The sequence below is a fragment of the Python bivittatus genome, unplaced genomic scaffold (genome assembly GCF_059951505.1).
Source record: "Python bivittatus isolate LINGU-HERP-01145 unplaced genomic scaffold, Pbiv_v1 ctg000370_np1212, whole genome shotgun sequence".
Classification (NCBI taxonomy): domain Eukaryota; kingdom Metazoa; phylum Chordata; class Lepidosauria; order Squamata; family Pythonidae; genus Python; species Python bivittatus.
Genome location: NW_028277062.1, coordinates 3,718,819 through 3,743,381, shown reverse-complemented (window position 1 = coordinate 3,743,381; position 24,563 = coordinate 3,718,819). Strand labels below are relative to the sequence as shown.

Sequence of the window (24,563 nt, the reverse complement as noted above, 5' to 3'; positions counted from 1 at the left end):
CTCCAGAAAGACCAACCGCGCAGCTTGGGAGGAGGAGCTGGGCCTGCACTGCCCGGCGAGTCCCGCCCTGGCCGGATTAGCCAAGATGAGGAGGGGATTTTCAAGGCCCGGGCAGACCCCTCCAGTCTGCGCTCGTTCAGCCAGCGAGTGGCCCAGCTGAGAGTGCCACCTCCCGAGACAGCCCAGGACGACGATGGGGCCTCTGAGGCCGATCTAACGTCTGCACCAAGGAAGCGAAGAACAAAGGGTCAGGTCTGCTGGCGCAGGAGAGCACAGAGGGCCTTGAGGAAAATACGCAGCTGCCGTTAGTGAAACATGAGCTTAGCCTGGGAAGACAGGAAAGGAACTCAGGGCTGCTCCTCTTTGCTCTTTAGAGAAGGAAACGCTGTCAAGGTTTCAAGATCCTGCTGTTACACCCTGCAACAATAAAGCAGAGTTCCCGTATTTCTTGTGGGGTCTGTTTCCTGACCTGGCCTACCTTGAAGGGCTGGCCGCTGGATTAAGGGAAGCATGAATTGGATCAGGGCTGGCTTAGAAAGCACCATCTGGAGCCATGGCTGGACAACATGGCTTTAAATGGATGTGAAAGGGAGAAGCCATGCTCTGGGCCAATGTTTGCTTCAAATAAGCTACACTGAGTTTTCCTCCCTGTTCAGTAGAAAGATACAGAGATGCAAGAATAAAAGTGGGGATGGAACCTAACTTCATGGAAAGATCTGAAGGACAACAAATTAGAGGTACTATATACTGTGAAAACCTAGTCTGAATGAAGGGGTGAGGATTTCATATCTGCAGTTCCTCATAATTAAGACAAGTGAGTAAAATCCTGACTAGAGGTACGCAGCAAAGCGAGCAGAGGGGCTGACGATCCAGGGTGGGCACCTAGAAAGGAGCTGCACTTTTCCTGGGCCGGCAAGGCAGCGGCACAAGCTCAGGAAAATGACACTGAGCCCACACCAGACCCGAAGTACCTTTGCTGGCTGCAAATCTGAATACTATCCCCATCAAAAATTTACTTGCGTAAAGCATTCCTCTTCTGGCTATGGAAAAATGAAGAACTTGATTTATTTTATTTATTTATTAAATTAATTTATATAGCCGCCGATCTCCCCACAGGTGACTCTGGGCGGTGTACAACAAAGCCAAAAACAGTAAAAATTTACACTGTTATTGCTTAAAGGCACTGAGTTTGGAATTACTCTTTTCTCATGCTGCTGTTATAAGTAAGTACTCTGACATGGAGAAACAAGTTTTATTTTGACAGAGTACAAAACTCACATGCCTAATTTCATCTTATCCCAGTAACTTTAAAGTTTGTTTTGATTTTGTGCATTATTTTATTATAGGAACCTTTATTTTATTGAAGATTTTATTTTACCACTGCACTTGTGGAACTTTCACCTGAGCCTGAAACTAGAGCGGCAGATAATACGGTTTCCTTCACGCTGAAAGGTTTTGAACGCTTCGGCACGCTTTCAGTACGGAACAGGGTGACAAAGGCTTGAGTTTAATACAACAGCTTCTTAATAGGCCTCTTCCATTTCTTACTTAATCAGACTTCATGATTTACTTATTTAGCATGTATGATTATTGACTTGCTTGAGCCAATCATATTGCCATTGTTTAATCCACCATGCTTCAAACTGACGGACAATTTTAGGCCATCTTTCTGCTGTTTTTGCTATTATCCCCACACCATTTAGATTAATTCTTCTTTTCCTTTTTGGGCCATCTTCATTCCAGCACCAGCCGCCCTCAGCTCACGGACGCAGCCCAGGATGAAGGACTGGGGGAGCCTGACTTACCGTGCCCGCCCTGCCCTCCTTGCTCTGGGCACCCCAGATCCGAGACGCAGGAGGGGCGGAGGCCAGGGGAGCCTGCTGCAGCCTCAGGCGGGGCTCTTCCCACCGCTCCTGCAGGGGGCTCTGGGCAGCCGGGGAGGACGTGGCGAGCCACGATGCAGCACGAGCCACAGCTGGCCAGAGCACCACGCCCGAAGGAAGAGGCGAGGGCGTGTTGGGTGCCGGCCCCTTACCTGGGCAGGTGGGAACTGCAGGGGATTGTTCTCCAGAAGGATGCACTGGAGGTGTCGCAAGTGACGGAAGCAGACTGGAAGGCGAGCAACCAGGTTGCAGGAAAAATCCAGCCGCACCAGCGGAAGCTCAGCCAACTCTGAGAAGGCGAAGGGGACAGTAGGAAAGGCTCCAGGAGCAGCACCTGAGCCAGGACCCACCTGCCCGAGGCACCAAGGAGAAGGGGCCTTAGCCCAGGGAGCCAGCAGGCCAAGACTCTGACCTTCAGGCAGGACGGTGATCTGGTTCCGGCGAATGTTGAGATCCCGAAGAGACTCCAGTCCTCCCATGCTCCCTGGGAGCGACTGCAGCTCATTGCTGCTGACATCCTGGTCAGGAAGAAGCAAAGTGAACTGAGCGAACCCCCTGCCCCAAAACAGAGGCCCCGCAACGGCCTGGTAGGAAGCGGGCAGGCCAGAGCTGGACAGCCGCAGGCTGGCCGTCACTCAGGCTCCGCCAGTCAAGCGCCTTCCTGTTCCGATTCCACCTCCTCATGTGGGTTGCCTGTCGCTGCCACGCCTGGCCCGCCACTAGAGGGTTCTGCCTTGCACTGCAGCCACCCAGCTGCCGCGTGGATTTCTGCAGCCCAGGTACAGCGTCCCCACCCTGGTGGCAGCAACAGATCTCCCAGCTTGGGGCCTCGGCCCCTGAAAGCTTGGCCTGGTTTGGACTCAACCGTTCTCCGAGGGTCCCAGTTGCCCCCCCAGCCTCCGCAGCCGGCAGACTCACCAGTTGGCGAAGGCTGCTGAGGGAGCCAATGTCATCCGGCAGGGACGCCAGCTTGTTATTGCTTGCGATGAGGACTTTGAGGGGCAGGTGACAGAGGCAGGAGGGCAAGGTGGAGATCTGGTTCCGGCTGGGGGGAGGAAGGCACAGCTAGCCGAGAAGGCCTCTGCCACCGAGAGCCTGCTTAGTCCCTGGCAGAGCAGCACATCCGCTTGCTCCGTCTTCCCGCTCCGTCTCCCTTCCGCAGGGTACCTGATATTCAAGTAGGTGAGGGCCTGGAGGTTGGCAATTGCCGGAGGGAGGCTGCGCAGGCAGTTGTGGTACAGGCTCAGTCCTTCCAAGGACATCAGGTGGCAAGCATCTTCAGGCACTTCAGCAAAGCGATTCCGGGAGAGATCTGCACCGGAGGAGTGAAATGAGATTCCCAGAACACTTTCCTCAGAGACCCGCTGACCTGCTAGCCTGCGCGACCCGAAGAGGAAGATGCCCTGTTATGACCCGGCCCTTCCCCCGCCAGTCTGGAAGAATTTAATGCATTATCTCTGCAAGGAAGAGAGGCTGGTGTGGGGACCTCTGGGGAGACAAAGCCAAGAGGTCCTCCAATAAAACCCTGATTGAATGGGAAGAATTCGAGGGGAAAGGGGAATTAAACCTGAATTTGCATTAGTGGCACGAATTTGCATCATTTCTGCAACTGTGTCCATTGAGGCAAATGGCATAAAAACACTCACTACATAACTACATAAATGACAGTAAGATCACAGCCAAGGGAACCAGTTTGGTGCCATCAGTGGGAAAAGACCATGTGGAGCTTGACTCCAGTCTGGTCCCGTGAAAGGAATTCCCCAAACACTGAATTGTTCATCCCCTAATACTGTCTGAGCTGGGTTTAGGCTGCTGTGGGATCAACTGATTTACCCCATTGGTGCAAGAGCAACCCCGCTCAGCATGAGAAGCAGCGCAGGTGCGGACGCTCGCCTGAGGAACCGCAGGGTGAAGCGGCCATCTGCGTGATGATGACCGAAAGAAGGCCTTTAGGTCAGCGTCTCCCCAGATTAAAGGATCCCAGCGGGGCCCAGGGTGGAACGAAGCACAGCCAGCCCTCTTTCTTTAGAGAGAGGTTGAGCTCCGGAAGAGACCCGAGCGCCAAGCCAGCCCAGCCGATCAGCCGCCCCCGAGCCCCGTGCGAGGAACAGCCTGATCCCGACAGCCTCGGAGGCAGGTTTCCTGTTGGGCAACGCGTCATTTCCCTGGGCGGCGCTGGGCAGCGCTTCTTCACAGCCAAGCGGGGCAATCTCATTCTTGCGTCCACCTGCCAGAACTTTGGGGAGGGGTTCCCCGAGGCGTGTCGTATCTGAGTGCCCCTACCCACACCCGCGGCACGCTCGGGGGCTGTATCAGCTTCTGGGCACCGAGACAAGCCTTCGTGGTCGCTCCTGCCACCCCTGCCTTGTCAGTGCCGAGTCCGTTCCCTCCTCGCTCTGTGAGCCTCGGGGGATCCGTCTGCGTGGAGAGCGAGCCCGCTGAGTCCCCGTCTGGCCGTATATGGAAGAGCCCAAGCACGCTTGGCCATTCTTTTGGCGCCCGAGAGAAGCCCGTCCAAGGGCAGGTTCTGATGCCATGCTGAGAGCTCTTGGGAAGCTGCTCTTTAAAGTCACGAGCCCTTTGAACCCCACTTAAATCCAGTTTGCACTACAATGTTGGGACTCTGAGGTCCCTAATAATGGCTGACCCTCAATATCGCCCCTGAAGATACTGAAGCAGTTAAATGCTTTTTGCCCCACTTAACGTCACAGCATCTGGGACATCAGAGGGCAGCCTGTGCTCACAGGACGTTCTAGCTCTTGGTGACTGGAAATGGAAATCTTTTGCACTCCCTTTTTGCTTTGGAAGAGGTAAAAATACAACTGCCTACACCGTTTTTCATCTTTACATCCACCTCTTTCCCCAAAACTCGTGCTCTCTTCACACGCACCCCCCCCCAGTCATCCTAGGACCTCCTTCCATGCCTTATTTGGCAAAGTCTAACTTTTCCAACCTCTTGCTTAAGTCAAATATAGTAATCTGTGTGCTGGAGGGGAGAGGAGGGGGAGCCTTCAGTTCTCTTTGGACTCAGCGTGCACAGGGTGGGGTGTTGTACAAGGAAACAATCTAATGTTTTGAACTTTAAATCACTCTTGGAGGTAATTCTCCTCATTTCTAAGAAACAATTTCAGTTTAACGAAACTGGGCTCCCTTGCTCCAGAAACAATGAATTTTCTTCTCACGCATCTCAGAGCGGATTCCCCACCCAGAAACCTGGCAGAGCCCCGGCCGAGCCAGGGAAGAAGGGCAACCGGCTGCAGCTCCGCAGGGGCTGGCTCTTTAGCCAGGGCGCTTTCAAGCCCCCTTCGCAGGGGCTGTTCCTCCAGGTGAGCTTCGTGCTTATTTGAAGCTGTTCTACTGGCCATTTCCAGCTGGATAAAAGGCCGTTTTTTTAAACGTACAATGCAAGTACAATGTTCAAACACGCAGCGTTTCAACCACAAGCCAAGCGCAAAATAACGGTCAATTAACTGCAGACAGGCCATGTGACTGGTCCTTCGCTGAGGGGTCACTTGAACCCTGCGCCCCGAGTCTTTCTGAGCACAAGGCCCTTTTCCCCAAAGCTTTTTGAAGTGACTGCTAAGAGAGGAACAGGGTGTCCACAACACACACTCAGGGGAGCGATTCGTAAGCACTGGTTGGGCTCTTTCACCAAGAATCCTTCCTGCCCCTCTCCCCCATCTCAAAAGGCTGGGTTCTTCCCCCTTAGCCATCTAATTTTTAAACTGTTCCTCTTCGACCATCAGGAGCCCGAAACCTTCCATCTAATGCAGACCGTCCCTAACGCATGTCACCTATCTCCATCCCCAGTGATCATGTGCAGCCTTTTGGGGGGGGTGATGGCAGCTGGTAGATGGTAGCACAGAGCCAACCCCCCATCCCAACATTAACAATAGCGACAGAACGGCTGGCCCACGTGGTTTTCCCTAGACACAGATGGCCACTGTCACGCGGAACCAGAGGGGAGGCGACCCAGGCACGGGCTTGTCTTCCAGGATCGCTTGGGCCAGTCTTCCCAGGGCGGCTGTGCCCCGGCAGGGTGCCAAAGCCTGCGGGCAAGCATCCCCGCAGCAGCTCTGACGGAGCCGAGGGCCTCCCTGGGAGCCTCACAGCCCACTTCAGCTTGGAAAGCAGATTCACGCCAGGCGCCGGCTGAAGCAGGGGCGCAATGTCCCCACTTTCACCAGCAACGATTTCACTCGACGCTTCCCCTCCCGGGCCCGGCTTTCTGTACAGTTCGTGACTCAACCAGTCTTAAGACACAACATGTGGCTCCCAAACAAGGGGCCCATTCAGTAGTCCTGGAAGTAAGACCAGAGCAGCCCTTGAACAGTCCAGAAGGGGAGACTCCTGCTTAGGTGCTGGCCTCCCCCCAGCCCTGCCCTGCCCTGAGATCGAGGAGGTGCCCGAGGCCACGTATCCACCGCCCCTGGTGGACAGCCAAGTCCAGCATCTTCCTGAAGGCCAGGAATTCCAGGGTGTTCTCTACTTCAGGAGGCAAAGCGTTGCACAGGATGGGGGCCTCCCCCGACAGACACACTGTCAACCCCCCCACCTCCTTCACCCCACTTGGGGTGGGTTCCTCAGCCAGAAAGCAGAGAGCTCGTCAGGAGAGGCGGCGCTGCAGGTCTCTGGGAGCCCAGCCATGGAGAGCTTGAAAGCCCTTCAAACTGGACCCGGAAGCCACTCGGCCACCGGCACAGCACCGCCAGCGCTGGGGCTGCCCTGCTCCCGATGGCCGGCAGATGGGCCCTCATCCTTTGGGGCGATGGGGCGGGAGGCACAGCTGTCTGAGTCACGGTCCCCGACTCGTCAGTTGCACTTGAAGAAAAACTTCCTCCGGTCTTGCTGAGAATACACTCAGTGCTCACCTGTACACCACACCCAAACTCAAGCAATACTGGCAGGCGACGTTTATTATTATTTATTTATTTATTTATTAGGATAATATTTTATTTAGAATACGTACGACTGACCCCAGTCCTGGAGGAATCTAGGCAGCATACAACCACAACTGGATCAGAAACAAATAGAAGCTCTGTCACAATAAAAATGCTATCAGAACCAAAACCGAATTCAAGGCAAGTGCCAGTCAGCTGGGGCCAAAGACTCTTGCTGGACAACTCTGAGTTGTGTCTGAAACATCGGCAAGGCGGGGAGTGTCCTTCCCTGGCTTCATTTCTTTACCGGTTATTGACCTCTTCAGAGCAGGCCAAAGACCCGCATCCAGTTCAGCACCTGGTACTGTCCTGCCCCCCAGGCCGAGACTTAAATGGGACCCCCCGCCCCGCAAGGAGCAGGGCCTGAGCACAGCAGGACCTCTCCCGCCTTGTGTCCCCCAGGAGCAGGCACTGACTGACTGGGGGGCGTCTAGTCCCAGGACGGGGGGTGTCAATAGCCATCCTGACCTCGCTTTGTCCTCCATGAACTGGTGCTTTAGGTGGAGAGCCTGGGGGCTTCCCAGCCGCCCAGGCCGCCATAGGCGATCCGCCAGGCCGCTGAGAAGAGCCACCAGAGAGGGGCCGCGCTGCCTTTCCCCCCTCGCAGCCCAGCCCAGCCCAGCCCAGCCCAGCCCAGCCCAGCCCAGCCCAGCCCACGGAGCAGTTTCCTCAGGCCGGCTGCCTTCCACACCCAGAGCCCTTCCTTCTATGGGAGAGGCTCCCCGGGGAGCTGCGTGGCCGGGCAGCACGGGAGGCTCCCCTCGGGAAGCGAAGAGGCAAGGAACGAGGAGACAGGAAGGGCTCCAAGCTGGAGGAGAGGGCCGCCTGGTCGGACAACGCCAGGGGACAAATGCCATCTCTGTCGCAAGCAGCCGGGAAAGAGGAGCCCTGCCGGGCAAGGCTCCCCGCCGGGCCGCTTCTCCTCTCCGTCAGAGGAAGGGAGAGGGAGGGGGGCTGGCTTCGGGAAGAAGCCCTTTTCTGGAGGCGTCCTAGGCCTGGGCTCCCCGGCCTCTTTTCCAAGAGAGGCTGCTCAGAAGGGGCTCCCGGGGCAGCAACGCAACTGGTCAACCAAGATGGAGGCAGCGGGTGACAAGGCCCACACGCAGTCCACTGCCGGCTTCACCTTCCCCTTCTACCTGGCCGCCCCTCTGGGAGCTCAGGCCTCCTCCCGGAATGGTCTCCAGGTGCAGCACCAGTCTACCCCACCGGTCCCAAGGAGCAACTGAAGGGGCAGGCGCCAGCCGCTTCAAGAAAGCCCAAGGACCGGTCAGAAACCCTCAGTGCAGCTGTAAGGATGCAGAGAGGGCATTTCCAGGGGCTGATGTCTGCCTCGAGCTTGCAGCCGCCGGCGCCTTTAGCACAGAGCGCGTCTGAGAGAGGAAGCAGCACAACCGCCCGTCCGTTGCTCATTCTCATAGTTCTGAGCAGGAGTCGTTACTCTCCTGCTCGACGCCCCCCTTAGCAGCAAGGAGTGGGATCTGCTTGGCAGCTGCACTCCCCAATTTCTACCCCTGGGTCCAGGAGGAGGACCTGCCTGCAAGCTGATCTCTTCCAGCCATGCCAGCATTTTGCAGCTGCCGACCACGATCCACATTCGGTGGAGCAGCTGCCCCTCTCCCCCCTCCTGCCCACGCGATCCGAAACACAGCCTCGCCCCTCCCAGGCAAGGGATATCGCAGAGGGAGCTGAGAAAAATAAAGACTACTACTATTTTGGAGGAACTCTAGACCCTGGCTAAAAATAACCACCAGATGGTTCCTTTCCTGGAATAAAGCAGGATAATAGCTGCTGGCTGGCTGGCTGGCTGCAGATCTGCTGTCAGCAGACACCGGGGAACTTTTGGAGGGAGCCTGAAAGGTAATAGCAGGAGGTTTTTATACGCAGGGCATATCCTTAGGGCGGGAGAGGGGCTTAGAGAGCAGCCCAGAGAACCGGAACTGGTACATACAACTGCTCGACCACTCCACGCACCAAGGCCTTCCTGCAGCTGGGCACGCCAGCCAGCACGGCCCTGGCATCCTGCAGAGATGCTCCACCACAGCTGGAAGCTGATGGGCACTTTCCTTCAACACGTGAAAAGGGCATCAGGTCGGGGAAGGCTGCCCCGGCTGCTCCGTAGTCTTGTGAAAACAGCCCTGAGAACTGGGAAGTGGCTGGGGCTCTTCTGGATCAGGAGAGAGGAACTGCCTCTCTGAGCAGAAGTTCAGCCTTCCTGACTCCTGGAAGAACTGTGGATGGACAGCAGTAGCCCAGACCCTCCATTCCCCCCGAAGCTCTCCTGCCCCCTTACTGCTAGACCCTGCGCTGGGCAGAAAATAGGACCAATATGGCCATTTGGTTCCTTCTAGGCCCGCACCTGCCCAACAGATGATGAGCTGGGGAGGGTTGGAAGGGAGGGGGGCTCAAAACAGAGAGTGGGGAGGACCAGCCGGCGGAGGGTCACCAGCGCCCCCCCTTTGCCTGCCCCAGTCTCTTCCGAGCAACGGCCAGCAGACGTGCTGGAACGGGCGCTCTGGCGGGACCAGAGAGGCAACGGCTGAGGCAATCAATGCTTTCCCTGGCTGGGCACTCCCAGGACGGCACAACTGCCCTGCGAGCGAGCGAGGCGAGGCGAGGCGTGTGCCTAGGCCACCAAAAGCCCCTTCACCACCACACAGTCCCCTGGTTCCAGAGGCACAAAAGGAACTGAAACTTCCTGCTTAATGTTGGGTCTCTTCTAGCTGATAACTTCTCCTTGGGAAAGGTTCCTCCCCAGCAGGCAGGGACTGCTACTTCTCCCCAGTGACTGGGACGTGAATTCTTCCTCCCTTCTGACAGCGAGGGGCTCCCCACCCCACCCCAAACTGTAGGGCCCTATTTTACAAGTACATCCCTGCAACTGACCAACACGAAATTCCTCAGGAAACGGGAACCAGCTGGCTGTTCCTCCGACCAGAGCCCACCCTGAAGGTCAGCGGCTGCAACTGTGGGGCTGCAACTCAGTCCCTGGAGACCCAGCTTCTGCCTGCCAGTTGAGTTGGCTCAGACCCCAAGCCTCCAACGCCAGCTTCCTCTTGCAACAGAGTGCTTGGCCGGGCAGTCCCAAGATGCCAGGTGACTGAGCTGGGGGAGTCTCCTTGCTACAAAGAGGGGAGGTTGGGTGGGGACTTGTTCCTTCCACTGCCACCTTGACATGAAATCTTGAATTTCCATTTCTGAAAAACAGAAGTGTCACCATCCCCTTGTTTCTTTCACCTGGGTGGGCGTACGGGAAAAGGCTTCTGAATATAGGTTGCCAGAGAAGGGCACACCTCCTATGTTCCCGTTTTAGAGATTTCACTTCAGCCAATTTGTCTCCTGCAAGAGCTCTGCGGGACATGAGCGAAGGGAAAAGATGTCCCCACTTGGTGCAACCACCCTTTATCCTCTTCCACTTCCAACTGGATTTGGTTTGGCATGTCCTAAATCTCCCTCCACTCGTGGCTTTGCTTTATCTAGGAGCGTCTCTTTCATGAGGGCCTCTGCCCTGCTTCTCACAGAACCAGTTGAGATAAGGGGTAGCTCAAAGTGTTGGAGGCGTCCCAATCGCCTCAGCTGGGGGTACTTCAGGCTGCCAGCCACCGACAGCCACAGGGCGCCTCCACCAGCCACCCCCAAAAGCTTCATTCCTACAAGAAAACCCTAGGAGAGAGAGGCACCGAGCCTTGTCGAGGTCACCACACGACTCCATACAGCCTCAGCCACCACTCAAGGCCACCAGAGAGAAATTAGCCCAACAAGAAGTTTCATCAGCATAACATGATTTCCAAATTTGAATTCTAGGAATCCGAATTTTATAGTCCATAAAGGAGCATGTTACAGGGCTCTGGCTGGCAGCAGATGGGCACAACACAGGTGTCTCTTCAGCAAGTTCTGGTCAAGCGAGGTCTCACAAGCACCGGAGAAGGTGCCCCTCCATTAGCCATCAGATTCTGCTATTCCTCCTCCTCTCAGAACACAAGCATCCCCCTTTCCATTTCTAGGCAACAGCAAGAGAACTGGAATAAGCCCTTGAGAGCCACAGGTAAGCAAAGCACAGGGCCATCTCCAGCACGAAGCAAAGCGGCACAATCCCTTGACCGACAGATAGGATTCTCCTCCAGGCCACCCGTCCCAATCCCTGGTTGCTCTCCTCCTGGCTCAGGCTAGGCGGGAGAGACGGTCTCGGCCAGGTGCTGGAGGAAGAACCGTCTGCGGACAGAGATGGCTCCGTTCAGTCCAAGGCATGGCAGAGAGTCACCTTGCCCTTCGCCTTAGGAAGCAAGGGGGCTTGTGCTGACCCTGACAAGGCTATTTTCTATCCCTTCTATTCCGGACATTGTTCTCTTTCTCTTAAGCTTCTGTCTCTTAAAGGGCAGGAAACAGACAACAAACCTTTCTGAAACAGGTGAGGCATTGCGCAGGATCACTGGTTAAACCCAGAGCCACTGACAATGGAATAAGGACTTTAGCAAGAGGAATAAGTTTTTGGAGCAAAAAGGTCTTCGACTAAAGGAAGTCACGCTTCTCTCGGCAGCAGCCAGAGAGCTGTTAAGTGAGAGGCCAGGTCCGTTCCCTGGCGGAAAGCCTCCGAAATGGAATCCATTTGCTCTTCAACAGCTGCCTCGAAAACACAAGAGCGCTAACGGAGCCTGAGGACCTGAAGCAGAAGGATCAAATGGAAGCTCTCGGCAATCTCTGCCCAGAAAACTTAAGCAGGCGTTGGAGGGAGGAGCCACAGCTCAGGATGGAACTGACCTGTTTTGCTGGAGGAACTTCAAGTGAACCTCTGCAACTCCAAGGAATAGCGGGGAACAACACTCCATTCTGCTATGAAGTCGCTTCCTACAGATATGGGGAAACCGTCCAGGCCCTGGAGAGAGCGGCACCAAGGAACCCTAATAAGCCTACAAATTATATGGTGCACATGGATCTCTTCTCTCTGGGACCCTCACTAGTAATAGTTCAGCCATAACTTGATTCAGCTGCTGCCGCCTCTGAGAAGCCTTTTAATGATGCACTTCGGCTTCTGCGATGCTTCACACCCTGTCTCTGAAAACCCGGTGATCTTTCCAGCAGCCACTCAACGAACAGAACACAACCAGGGAGCCAGCCACCCTTATAACACCAGAGGCTCTCCCCAGGGGCGGCACGCCTGGACTTTGAGGAGTAGGATCCCAAAGTCGGTTTTCAGAGCCTAGAACTGCAGAAAGATCGGTCCTGCACCTAGAGACAGAAAAAGTAATTCAGGGTCCTAGAGCTGAAAAGGGAGGTGACGACCCAGAAACCCAGAACGCCCCACCACCAGCTTGAGACAAGCTCAGCACTTCCTGCGCAAAGCGTGCCCATTCACCAGCCCAGCTGTAGCCGCGCTCAGAAGGAAAGCCTTCCCTCCCAGCAAAGGAGCCTCAGGAGCTCTCCTTAGACCACAGCAAAAGCACGCTGTCCCTGGACCCTCTTCGGCCTCCGCAACCAAGCAGCAGAGGGGCTGCGTCCGCACTGAGAGCGCAGAGAAGGATAGGAGGCAGGTTCCGGCAGCAGAAGAGCCACCGTGAACCCAGAGGAGGAGAAGCGGGTCTCACCCTTTCCTGCAGGAATGTGCAGGCGCAGAGCCCTTCTTCCAGCCCTCCAGAGAGTTGGCACCCTTATGCCAAAGCCACAGAGAAACCTCCTTCTATCGCTGGGGAGCACCCCTGCACTCCTGCTGCTGACCCTCTATGGGGACATGTTTTAGGCACCTGTCTAATGCACTGCTGGGACATCACGGTGGGCTCCCCGGCTGGGAACCTCCTAATCCCCAGGAGACCAAGGAACAGGCAGCAAACGGATACACACCTCCCCACAGAGGGGGAAGAAGGGAATAATTTACAGCACGCAGGCTGCTCAGCCCGGCTTCTGCCAGCACCGCTCCGGAAGCACAGCATGGACGGGCCACAGAGGCTGCTTAGTGGCAGGCAGGGCTGAAGGCCACATCGCGCATACCTCAACAGTCAATGGGTGTCTTCACATCAGGCCAAGCAGGATGCACAGATGAACCCCACAACAAAGTGACCGGAATCTCCTGAAGTTGCTTCTGGCACCCGGACATCCTATTGGACCCGGCCTACTCTGCGGCCCTCACTCTCACCACACGCAGCCCTAAGGCCACTATTACATTTCTAGGTGTGAATGTTAGGGCGCAGCTCGGTGGGAGAGCCCCTGTCCCAGATTCAACCCTGACATCTCTTGGGCACCAGCAGGCTGGAATTATCTGGAGGTTGAGTCACGGCAACCGGACTTCCTTCCTTTTGGTTTGATACGTTTTGCTGCTTGTCCAAGCGGCTTCTTCGGTCTAGAAAGTTGGACTCAACCTCCAGATAATTCCACTGGGATGACTGAGAATCTTCATCAACAGTAAGGCTGGAAGAAACTCCTGCTTAAGAGGAGTTTAAAGACATAACCCATAAATATGGATTTTTAAAAACTTAAATCAAAGTGCTTTAAAATAAAATCAGTTCGATTAAATCTGGTTTTTAAGATCTGTATTACATCCAAAAAGCATGTTAAATTCTAACAGCTCTCTTTGGCACAATTCATGATGATGCGCAAGGCACATCAGTACTTTTGGAGGAAAAGGGTATGAGTTCAATCAGTGGGAATCACACCCGTGGAGCTTGTGCACTGGGGATGGGGCATGTCCTCCCCAAACCTCCGCTCTATAACATATCAAGCAACGCTTTGCACGCGTGGAGAACTTGTGCGTATGGCACAGAGATGAAGAGGAGCCTGATGTCTCCTTTTCCTTCTCAACACCTTCTGTTCAGTTTTGCTGCTTTTTTCAGCCAATTTCTTTGCTGTACGTGGGTACAGGCTCCCTCTCAAACTTGCTATGAGCAGACAAGGAAGGAGAAGCCCCCCAAATAACCGCCAGCAGGCTTCTTCATGCAGTTGCCAGCCTGCTTGCTCTAGCCATTTGCCTTCAACCTCTCTGACAAAACAATTATCCAACGGACGAAAGTGTTTGTAGTATGGCAGTCTGGTGCTACTAGCCTGCTGCCTATCAAGCCGCCACTCATGGCAATAAGTGATAATCCCACAGGTCAGGATGCTGAAGTTGGTTATTAGTATAAATGTTAAGGATCAAGGTAGAGGAGGACCTTGACAAGCTGCCACAGTGGGCAGAAAGCAGCAAGTTGACTTTCAACAGGCAGAAAGGCAACATCCTATATTTGGGTAGGAAAAACAGTCAAAAACAATCAACCATGGCATGTCGTGGTGGATCACGAGCTGAACAGGAGCCAACTCCGTGATGCAGCTGCAAAAGAGGCAAACACAGTGCTAGGCTGCATCAGCAGAACCATTATGCCAAGATCAAGATCAAGTGCAGCCATTGTTCTTCCGAATGGGAAGAGCAGTTCAGCCCAGGGACAGGCTGCAGCAGGAGGTGGTGGTGGACTCTCTGCTGGAGGCCTTCAAGCAGAAACTGGACAGCCGTTTGCCAGGGTGCTGCGGTAGTGGACTTGCAATGGGTAGGGCTTTCATAGAGCCCGATTTCTTACTGGAAGGAGTGGAAGGGATGCCGAGTCCAAGCCCCAGATGCTCTTCAAGGGCGCATTCGAGCCTTCCCTTCTGTGATACTACGGGGCGGTTCAAAAACGCCAAGTTCGTAAACTGAGAAGAGCTGAAAGTTCACGGGCCTCTTCGTTCCGTTGTCCTCATACTTTTAACTGGCAGGCATGAAGTTGCACGATGCTTCCCCGGTGTGACATTCTTTGCTCCAGGGAGGCCCAAAGCTCACTGGGGGATGTTTGGCCACAGTCCCTTTGTCATTTCTACAAATGTTGCCCCTCACAGACCTTGAGAGGCACAAGAGCGAGTGGCTGGTGCCCAAAGAAAACATCAAGGCTGCCTCCGGTTTGAACCACCTGGTGGACAATCCTCACTCGCTCGCCTGGTGGATCATTTGGGGTGAATCAGAGCTACCCATGAGGGATGTAAGTGCAGATCTGCATTTTCTACATGTCTGGACCGCTAGAAATTGAACAGCGCCAGACTTGATTAGGTCTCCCATCCAAAGGTTTGGGCTAGTGCATGAGAAGATGAGAAATGACTCCAGGAACCTTGGACACTCGTATTTACTTTGACAACAAACGGCCAGCAGCCACATTTATATACCGAAGGATATGCTGAGATGCCCAGATCACGATTTGGAGTGCCAGTGTCTTCAGGATCCTCTGGCTAGTTCAGAATAAGAGAGGCGATTTAAGTCTTCTAACGCTGAAAGCCGCTGCAGGTGGGTGGTGAAGGGAAAAAACGGTGCACGAGGCAGCAGGAAGTGAAAACACGAAAACAGGCTTCTAGTGTGTCAAAGGGAAGCCGAGGGTGGGGAGCAGCCCCTTCGATTGCAGGAGGACCAAACTTCTGATCACAACGAGGGGGAGAATGCGAGGGGCCGGCAGGTCACAATCCTGGCCTGCAAGCGTGCAAGGTAAATTGATATGAGCTAATGTAAGACCCTGGATCCCTGAAAGATACCCATCGGGAGGAATGTGATTAGCCAGCTCATTTTCACTAAGGAAGCACATGGGAGGATCAGAAGAGACCCCTTGCCCTCCAAGCAGGCAAGGCACACACTTCGCACCAAGCCACTCTGCCCTCCAAGCAGGCAGGCAAAACTCAGCTTTCCACCAGCTGCAGCCTTATTTACAAGTCAGGGCTTTTGTTTGCAGTAACCAGTTGTGTAGTGAGATGTTACAGCCCCCCCCCCCATGCAGGCACCCTAGGATGCTTGCTCTGAGCAGCTATGTGGGTGCCAGAGGAAACCACTGAAGGGTGAGCGGAGCTGAGAATCCATGCCAGGTACCTTCAGTGGATTCCTCAGCCGCAATGCATCGCACATCTTGGAAGACAGATCGCTTGATTTGGAAACCGTCCTCCCACAATGTCACAGACCACAGCAACAGAGACTTCCTCATTCTTTCCACCCCATCCTTGCCACGCCTAGAACTCTCTGCCGGCTGCAAAGAGGAAGAGGCCATTTCCTGAGGCACAAGATGCTCTTGCACAAATCCTGTGCTCTTGGCTCCCCCCAGCACACCGCTTTTGCTGGAGATGGGGGCAGATCTAGAGGAAAGAGCATCAGGGATGCTGGTTCCCCCAGACAGAGTCAAAAGGACTATCCTAGTTTTTACACACACACACACACAGACACACACACATACCAGAGGCAACGTGGCAATAAATTTAGACTGGGGACCCAATTCCAGCCATAGTCTTGGATGAAGGTCCCTATTCTCTGCCATAGTGAACCAACTTCACCAAACGGTTGTGAGAGTCCAGTGGGTCCTCTGAAATCCTTGGAGGGAAGACAGGGCACAAAGAAACATGGAACATTAACACTATGTGCCCCTCTTAAAGTTAACCAAATCTCCTCCTGTCACGGTGCAAATGGCACTTGGAAGTCCACCTCTAGATGCTGAACCAGGCACTTTTCGTAGAGGGGCACGTGCAGTACGGGGACAGCAGAAGTGCTTGGACACGAAGCTACTGGAAGTGAGCCTCAGTTAGTGAGTTTAATCCTCCTCAGAAAGAGAAAGGCAAGTCTCTTAATCCAGCTAGAGCCGGAAATGGTTGCCTGCTCTCGATCCAGGCTCACGCTCCCACCACGCTCCCACCCCCAGCTAACTTCCTTTCAAAGGCGCCTCCTTGCCTCCCACGTCCAGGCAATGGCCTCCACTTCACCCAGTGACCCAGAGGGAAGGAGTCTTCCCTCTGCACAGACCACCAGGCTGGCAGGTGGTCAAGCGGAGAGAACCAGGAGGTCAGCTTTCCTACCTGCAAAAGAGGCCCCTCATTCAGGATCCAGCTCCCGTATCAGAGTATAACAAATGTTCATTTCTAGTCAGACTTGCATGCATTCAACTACCCGTTAGGCAGCCAGGAAACCTCTGCCCAGCAAAAATGCCACCGAAGATTAGGGAACTAATCTTCCATAAGCGCTCCTCCACCGCCCCCCACCACCTTGGGCTGAACAAAAGCCTCTTGGCAGGGACTCTGTCAAAAATCACCCGTTGCCTCCCTCTTTTGTTTTGCGGTAGATCAGGTTGAAAGAATCAGGGTGGACAAATATCCATGAAAAATGGCCAGTTGCCCCAGAGGGCTGGGGTGCGTATGGTTATATCACCCCCCAACCTGAGAGGGGGCTTCCCACCAAGGCTGTTCTCTCCATCTCCTCGCCAGCTTCCTCGCAAAAGACCCTAACAAGGCAGCCATGCCTCAAGGAGGGGCTGCCCACCTCCTTTTGTTGGCTCTGGAGCGATAACGAGGAGGGGGCTAAGTCTCCCATTCCTCCCCTGCTAGAATGAGAACGACAGCTGTTCAAAAGTTCCCAAAGGCCAAGGGGCTTCCTGCTGCTCCTGGCTTCCGCTCTCTCTCTGGATGTGGGAGGGAGATTGGCAGGCCCATCCTCTGCCTGAGGGGGCTGCGGGGCACCACTGTTACGAGGGGCCCAACAGAAACAGAACGGACGTGGACGGGCCACAAAACAAGGAGGGAGCCAAAGATGAGCCAGGCCAGCCAGTTCCAGGTAGAGACTTCTTGGAGGCCTCGGGCTCAGATGAGGAAAAGGTTCGCCCAGGCCAGGCGAGAGCAGGGACGGCTCTGCGTCGTGGATAGGCTCCCCATCTCGGACTGGCCATTTTCTCCACAAAAGGAGGTCGAAAGGCAAATTTGAGCTGACTCAGGAAAAACTGAGAGTGGAACCAGTGACCCAGGAAGGTGCTGGGCTCCCCGTTGCTGGATGTAGCCAAGCGCCTCACTTTGGATGCCTGCACCGAGGAAGAACCGGCGGGCCGGACAGCCGCTAGCAATTCTATCTTTTTAATAGGAGCCAGCAGTTCGGTGAATTACGTTTTTGAAAGGCTGCCTCAGAAGAGAAGCCTAGAGTCAAAGGGACAGCCAAGCGACATCTGAATCTACCCTGGCTGTGAAGCGGGACTGTCTGCTCACCTCACCTACCTAGGCCTCCCTCACCCACCCGAGGACCAGCCTGCCTCTGCCACAGAAACGCCTGAGTCCACCACCAGCCTCTCTCAAAGACTTTGGCCCACAGAAGGAGGGAGGGGAGGAGGAGCCTGGGCCTCCAGGCCTTGAAACCCACGCCGGTGGAGAACACCTAGGCCTCACAGGCCGGCTCCGTGTTTTCCTTTGTCAAGGCCATCCTCGGGAGCAGCTTGCAACAGGCTGCAAATGTCCAGGCACTCCAAAGTTCACTCCAGAGAGCGGGATTCCCAGACTGGCTGCCCACCCTCATCCCCGCTGGGTGCTGGGCTTTCCAGAGAAAAGGGCTTCAACAGCGTTGACCCCGGGGCCAAGGAGAATGAGAGGCCTGACCCAGAGGGTCAAAGCTGCTCAGAGGCAGAAGAGACCAAGTCACCACTGTTTGGCCAGGCATGCGTCTCCCGGCCCCTTCAAGTGCGCACAGCAAGCTGAGAAACTAACTGCAGCTGGACGAGGCAGGGGTCTGCAGAACCGATGCAAACTGTGCGAAGCTGCGCCGTCACTTGCTCCAGTGTAGGAAGAAGGCACTGAAAGCTTTTAACCCCTATCCTCAGATATACAAAATACATTTACTTTCCGGCTTCAAATGAGCCTCAGCAGCAGGAATGCATCACACCGAGTTAATCTGTAGCTAAACTAGGTCCACCAAAGAAGGACTGGACTTTCTCACTCTGAAACGCTCCCTAGTCAGTTTTTCCACAGCCCTCCAGCGAGGTTTGTCTGTGTGAGCCAGCTGGACCTGGTCTTCAAGGAAGAAGTCAGCTCAAAACCTAAAATGGAACAATTCCGTCTGCATAACCACTACGTGATCTTCTGGGAACCTGGCAGATAAGATAGTGCTTTATTATTATTTACAGTATTTGATTCCTATCTTGCTTTTCACCCCAGAGGGGATGAATCCAGAGAGAGCAAAAGAAAGACTGTGGCAGGAAAAAGTCTGAATGAAAAGTTCAACAATTACCAAGATGAATCGCATTAATCTGTGCCAGTCTCAACCTTGTCAACTTTAAGAAGCCTGGACTTCAACTCCCAGAATCCACCAGCCAGCAGGGAGTCCACACATCTCAGAGTTGACAAGGTTGAGAAAAACTGATCTACGCAATGCCACTACTCAGAGACATCCAGTTCCCAATCGCACCTTACGGCAAAATGTTGCAAACCCAAGTTCTAAGATACCCAATTCAATGTATTCATAAGTATGTAGACATCCTGACCTTTTCTATAAAATACAGCGGTTCACCCAGCATGTTATGCCATGGTCTCTAATCACGGGTTGTAGAATAAACTACAATAGGCTGAGTTAATACAACAATCCCTATGCTATGATTGAGAAATCATGATGTGGGTTTGCATCATGATAAAGCCAAAACCAAACCAACCAAATTAGGGCTTAATAAAACGGATGAACTCAAGTCAATTCCAGTTTCACACAATGCCCTAATTCAAACATCACACCAAACCATGATTATTATTTATGTTCTCCTCTGAGCCCGTTTTTTTCCCTCAAGACCTTTCATGGTGGTTTTCCTTAATTTTATCTCCATAATGAAAACTCCAAGAGAACATTAATAAGTCTCTCAAAATTGCCACTGATTCTGTGATAAAGTGGGGACCTGAACCCGGGTTGCCTGATCCTAGTCAAGCCCCTTAATCACTAACTGCACCGCTGCCTCATTTTATTTTTATATATATGAAAAAAATTCCAAAGCTTCAGTGTGATATCTGGACGTACACTGATGCATGAAGAGACAATGCGGAGCCACCCATTGCCGGAAGCCAGTTTACGTGGGAATTTACAAACCCTGGCTTGTGCCATCCGTGGCCTGGCAAACTCAGTGCCCTTCTCCCGGTGGTCTCTTGCCTAAGGACAGAGCAGAGCGCAGACTAGACCAGCCTGTCCCTTTTGGTCTTGGGTGCCGCGTGTATCTGTAGTGACACCACATTCCGTTTCTGGGGGAAGTTATGCAGCGTTCTGTGCTTTGCCTGAGCTAAGAGGAGGAAACTGACTGAAGCATTATTCCCTCAGCTGATTTCTACCCAGAATCATGGTCACTGGTTCTATCATGCCACCGGTGAGTCGAAAAAGGAAGCGCTCCTACACGCAGTGCCGTTTATTTAGTTATCAAATTTCTAGGCCACCCAAATCCAAAACAGCTCTGGGCAGCTTCACAGGATTAAAAAACAAGAAAAACCACCTTACACAAGAACCCAGTTATGCCAAGGGAACGGATTGAAAAACACGCTCCCGTATCACCCCCAACCTCCAAGGCCCACGAAACGCCCTAACCAAGGCCTGGGGAGAGCGCCAACCTTTTAGGGCTCCCATAAAGGTGGGTAGGGCAAGGGGCTTACAAATCTCGGGGGGGGGTGCTTTTCCAGACAGTAGGTGCTGTGACAGAGATAGCCCCCCCCCCACAGATGACGTGGATCCAAAGGAAGCCAACTCTGTCCAATGGCAGACGCTATGGGGCTGTCAGAAGAGTCTCAGATACTGGGAGGTCCAAGCCCCCTCAGCCTCGGTCTTGCTAGGGTTGAGCCTGTTCCTCCCCATTCAGACCCAACAGCCTCCAGGCCCTGGACCAGAACTTGACAGCACCACTTTGCTGGCCTGAGGAGTTTCATCCGCGTACTGTTCCGATGATGCCTGACCCCAAACTGACCAATGACCTCCCCAGTGGCTTCATATACATGTCAAGCAGAAGAGGCAAGAGCATCAAGCCCAGGGGCACCCCACAAATCAGGGGGTTTGGACTTGACCTCCCCCCCAAAGACAGGCTGCAAAACAAGAAGGAAAACTACTGTGACACCACGCTCCCCGCAGCCCACCCCCTGTGATTTCAGGCAACTGGCCCAGAAGGATGCAGTACTATGAACAATGGTACTGCAAGCCACTGAGAGATCAAGGAGGGCCAGGACCGTGGCGCCCCCAGCACTGCCACAGATCATCAGGTGTGATCAGTGCCACCTCAGTACCCTGTCCAGGCCTGAAAAGAACCCATCAGGCGCCGGGGGGGGGGGTAGAGGAGCACCAGCAAGCCTAAAGGCAACGCGAGTGTGAGAGATCTGATTAGGCAAAGGAAGGATGGTAACCTCCACCACCTTCAGACCCTGTTGCAACTGCCCCAGGACAAAAAGAGACTGAAGGTGCAACCTCCAATCTGCATCTGGGACATTTCCATGGCTGCCACGCATTCCTGAGCTGCCCCAGAGTAAAGGCCACCCAGGGAAAGGTTAATCCCCAAGGGCTATCATGCCAGGGAATCAACCATGGTTAGCACCCAGCCTTGGGATCCAGCAGCTCAGGCGCTGCGCAGCGTGGAGGGCAGGAGAGCACAACCAACTCAACACCTCCATTCGGCTCACAGCCCACGTCCAACCACAAGGCCCCCCATCTGGCTATCTGCAGCCCACGGCCTCTGAACACCATCGACGCTTCCTTCGTAGCAACTGCCTCCTTGCCCCCTCCCCCGACAACCTGTGGGATCCGCTGCCACGAGCAACCATCTTGCCCGGCTGCGCACTTTCCAAAGGAAGAGGGGATCTGCTGGCTTAGGAAGGGAGTGAGGTTCAGAGAGTGGTCCAGGTGCTGTGGGGGGGGGGGAGCTGTGGGCTCAGCACCATTCCAGCTGTCTCGCTGGGAGTCTCCGACTGATGGCGGCAGGAAACGGGGCGCCCCTGGCTTCCTAAGCCCCTCGGAGAACCGCCAGAGAGACCTGCCAGCCCCAAGCTCTCGCCACAGGGGCACGGCCAGGAGCATGCCCCAGGCAGACGTTTCAGCAGCCGGCAGACTTGCTTGCAGAAACGAATGCCAGCGAGAAGCACGCGCCTCCTTACCCATCAACCCCTGCCCTCTAGGGAAGCAGCCTGCACAGGCATATGGCCCCACAAATGGGGGGGGACCAGCCAGCCTCAGCAGGACGTCTGTTTTCAGAAGTACTCCAGTCTGCAAGGAATACATGCAAAGCAGCACGGGAAGCGAGCCTGCAGAGCATCCCTCTCGCGGGCACCACGCACACCTTCCGGCCGCCCTCCGGCCTCCTCCCTGCCGCCTGTTTCCCGCTCCCAGGAGGGGCTGGTGGGAGGTTAAAGAGGGGATGAGGCGCCTCCTTTGGCCGAGAACTCCAGGGGGCAGGAGCCCCAGCAGAGAAGGGCCAGGGAAGAGGACACGCTGCACGGCTCCTGCCCAAGGAGGGGAGGGGAGGGGAGGGGAGAGCCAACCTGGTTTTCAGAAAGTTCCTTGAGATGCAAGTAAATAAGAACACAGCATCATGAAACGCGCCAAGGGAACAAGGCTCTTGGGCGATGCCCCCCACCCCTTTCTCTTCCTCCTCGACGCTGCCAACAACCCTGCCCCCCCCGCCCGAGCCCAGGAGCAGAAGGGCCCTTCCGCACGCAGAGCCAGCCAGGGAAGGGCGACCACACCTCCAGGGCTGCCCTGGCCGGGTCTCCCCCGGACCAGCTCCTCTCAAACGCCGAACGAGCCTCCGGGGCGCCCCTTGCGGGAGAGGAACCGCCCGCCTCCCTTGCAGTACGGGCACCGGAAAACGCCCAGAGGAGCTGCTCCCTCCCGCAGCCCCATCAGCCACGGTCTCCTCCGGCTGACCAGACGCGCGGAGTCTCTGGGCAGCCGCTGCGCGGACCCTTCCCCTTCGGGCTCCCACGCCGCACCGAGCCCAGGCACGGCTGTCTCGCCCGGCGAGAGGCCCGCGGGAGCGGCCCCCAGGAGGACGGAGTGGGACCAGACCGACCAGAGGAGGGAACACCGGGCGGCCTTCTCCCCACGCCTTCCGGATGGCTAAGCTACAGCGCCCATCATCCCAGGCGGCACGGATAATGGGCGCTGTAGTCCAGCCCATCTTTCAGGGCGGAGAAGCGGACCGCCGAGGGAAGAGTCCCAGCGGCGTCTTCGAAGGGGCGGGGCACGGCAGGGGGCGTGGCCGAAACACAGCATAACGGAGAGGGCGGAGCCTGAGTGCAGAAGGGAGAGTGCTGGGGGCGTGACGGGAGAAGTGGGGGGGAAAGGGCTTCGGAGGAGCGTGGCCACACCGCGGGAGGCGGAGCGACGGCGCGTAGCCGGGAGGGGGCGTGGCCGAGCACCTCACCCGCTTGCGTGGTGTCGCTGAGGTCCCAGCGCCGAGCTGCTCCTCCGGGGAAGTGCCTCAGCCGCCGTCCCGCCAGACTCAGGCTGCCCGAGGCCACCGCTTCTTCCAAGGCGCGCTCGGGGCCCGGAAGGGGGACGGGCAAGGAGGGGGAGGGCGGGGGCAGCGAGTCGGCCCCGCCCTCGCCCGCCGCCATCCCGCAGGCTCCGCTGTTTTCGCTGCGGCCGCCGGGCGCCGAATGAGAACACGGAGGCAGAGGCACTGAGACCCCAGCCAAAGGGGGCGGTGCTAGAACGATCGCGTATGCCTATGAGAGGCCGGCCACGCGGGAAGTAGCCAATCAGAAGGGCCCGGGTCGACCCTTTCCACACCCGAGAGCCAATCTCGTTTAAAGGGACTGGCTGACTCTTCCTCCTTTTGCTCCAATCGAATACCCGGGATGGAAGAGAACTGGGACGTGTGCGAAAGGGATTCAATCCAGCTAATCGCTTACGAGGGAGGCAGATTTCCCCCGGATCCAACTTCCCCAACCCCCGCGTGCAACTGCCTCACACGTGCCTCTGCCGCCCTATCAAATTCAAGGAGGCAGGGAGGGAAGCAATTGGCTTAGCAGGCGAGCCAACAATGGGCGTATCACTGCGCGTAGAATCGAGCGAAGGCGGGCCTCCCTCTGACGGATGGCTGAGCTGCCAATCAGACACGAGGCGAAGCGTCGCTCTGCTTCTGGCGGCAAGAGGTTGAAAGCCGGGAGCGCGGCTGAGCTAGGCGCGATCAGCGTCGTTAGAGAAGAATGGCAGCCACGGTAGCCAATCAGCAGCGACACAGCCTCTCGGTGCAGGGGAAGGGGTGCCTGACGACCAATCAGGATAAAAGGCGCCTCAGGAGAGGCGGGCCCAAACGCGTGGAAGGGCATGACGTCGGGGAACCGAAGGGGGGAGATTGACGCGGGAAAACGGGGGGGGGGGCTGCACGCGGGGGTCCTCGGGGCATACGCAGAGCGGCTCGGCAGGATGCCGGATGACTAATCCACACTGACCCCGAATGCACCGCAAGCTCCTGGAAAGCCCCCGCGAACATTGCGGGCTTGCCCGTGATTTTATGAGCGTCTTTCCTACGCTGGTTGCAAAAGGAGCGGAAATTCCCGGTTCCAGCCTCTTACTAGGCAACTTTTCTGAAGCATTTCAAGGAACCGTGAAGGAAACCCAGAGGTCTTCTGCCCCAGCGCTCCTCAACTTTGGCAACTTGAAGACGGGCGGACTTCAACTCCCAGAATTCCCCAGCCAGCCACATGGACCCCATGGCTCTCAGCTTCCCTTCCTGGGCGCCTCCCTGCTGCTTTAGGCCAGTGTGCTGGCTGGGGAATTCTGGGCGTTGAAGTCCACCCGTCCTGAAGTTGCCACGGGTGAGAAACCCGCTTCAGCATCCTGTGAATGGCGGCTGGAAATGCTGGGTGTCGCCATCTAATGCGCCGCTAAGTGGGAGAAACCTCTATTATGCCACAAGGGCACGCTCAATCAGTGGATAATTCTTCCTCTGGCTGCGAAAAGGGCCAGGCGGAGGCTCGGCTCTTTTGTGGCACAGCCCCACGCCCGGTGGCTGGCTCAGAG

At 55.5% G+C, this 24,563-nt stretch overlaps 1 protein-coding gene across 4 annotated transcripts in view; it reads right to left on the bottom strand.

Annotated features, from left to right (window-relative positions):
• The window catches only part of LRCH4 (leucine rich repeats and calponin homology domain containing 4), a 34,591-nt gene extending 11,388 nt beyond the window's left edge, over nucleotides 1-23,203 (bottom strand). For 3 of the 4 annotated variants that reach the window (XM_088142079.1, XM_088142080.1, XM_088142081.1), the window contains exons 1-5: nucleotides 22,960-23,203; nucleotides 3,051-3,195; nucleotides 2,802-2,928; nucleotides 2,296-2,401; nucleotides 2,036-2,172 (exon numbers count right to left, since the gene is read on the bottom strand). In XM_088142079.1, coding sequence (XP_087998205.1) covers nucleotides 2,036-2,172; nucleotides 2,296-2,401; nucleotides 2,802-2,928; nucleotides 3,051-3,195; nucleotides 22,960-23,152 — 708 coding nt within the window. In that variant the 5' untranslated portion in view covers nucleotides 23,153-23,203. Of the gene's footprint in view, nucleotides 1-2,035; nucleotides 2,173-2,295; nucleotides 2,402-2,801; nucleotides 2,929-3,050; nucleotides 3,196-3,716; nucleotides 4,027-22,959 lie in introns of those variants that run through there. The other variant, XM_088142082.1, reaches the window with a different exon arrangement.
• Between the last annotated feature and the right edge of the window lie 1,360 nt (nucleotides 23,204-24,563).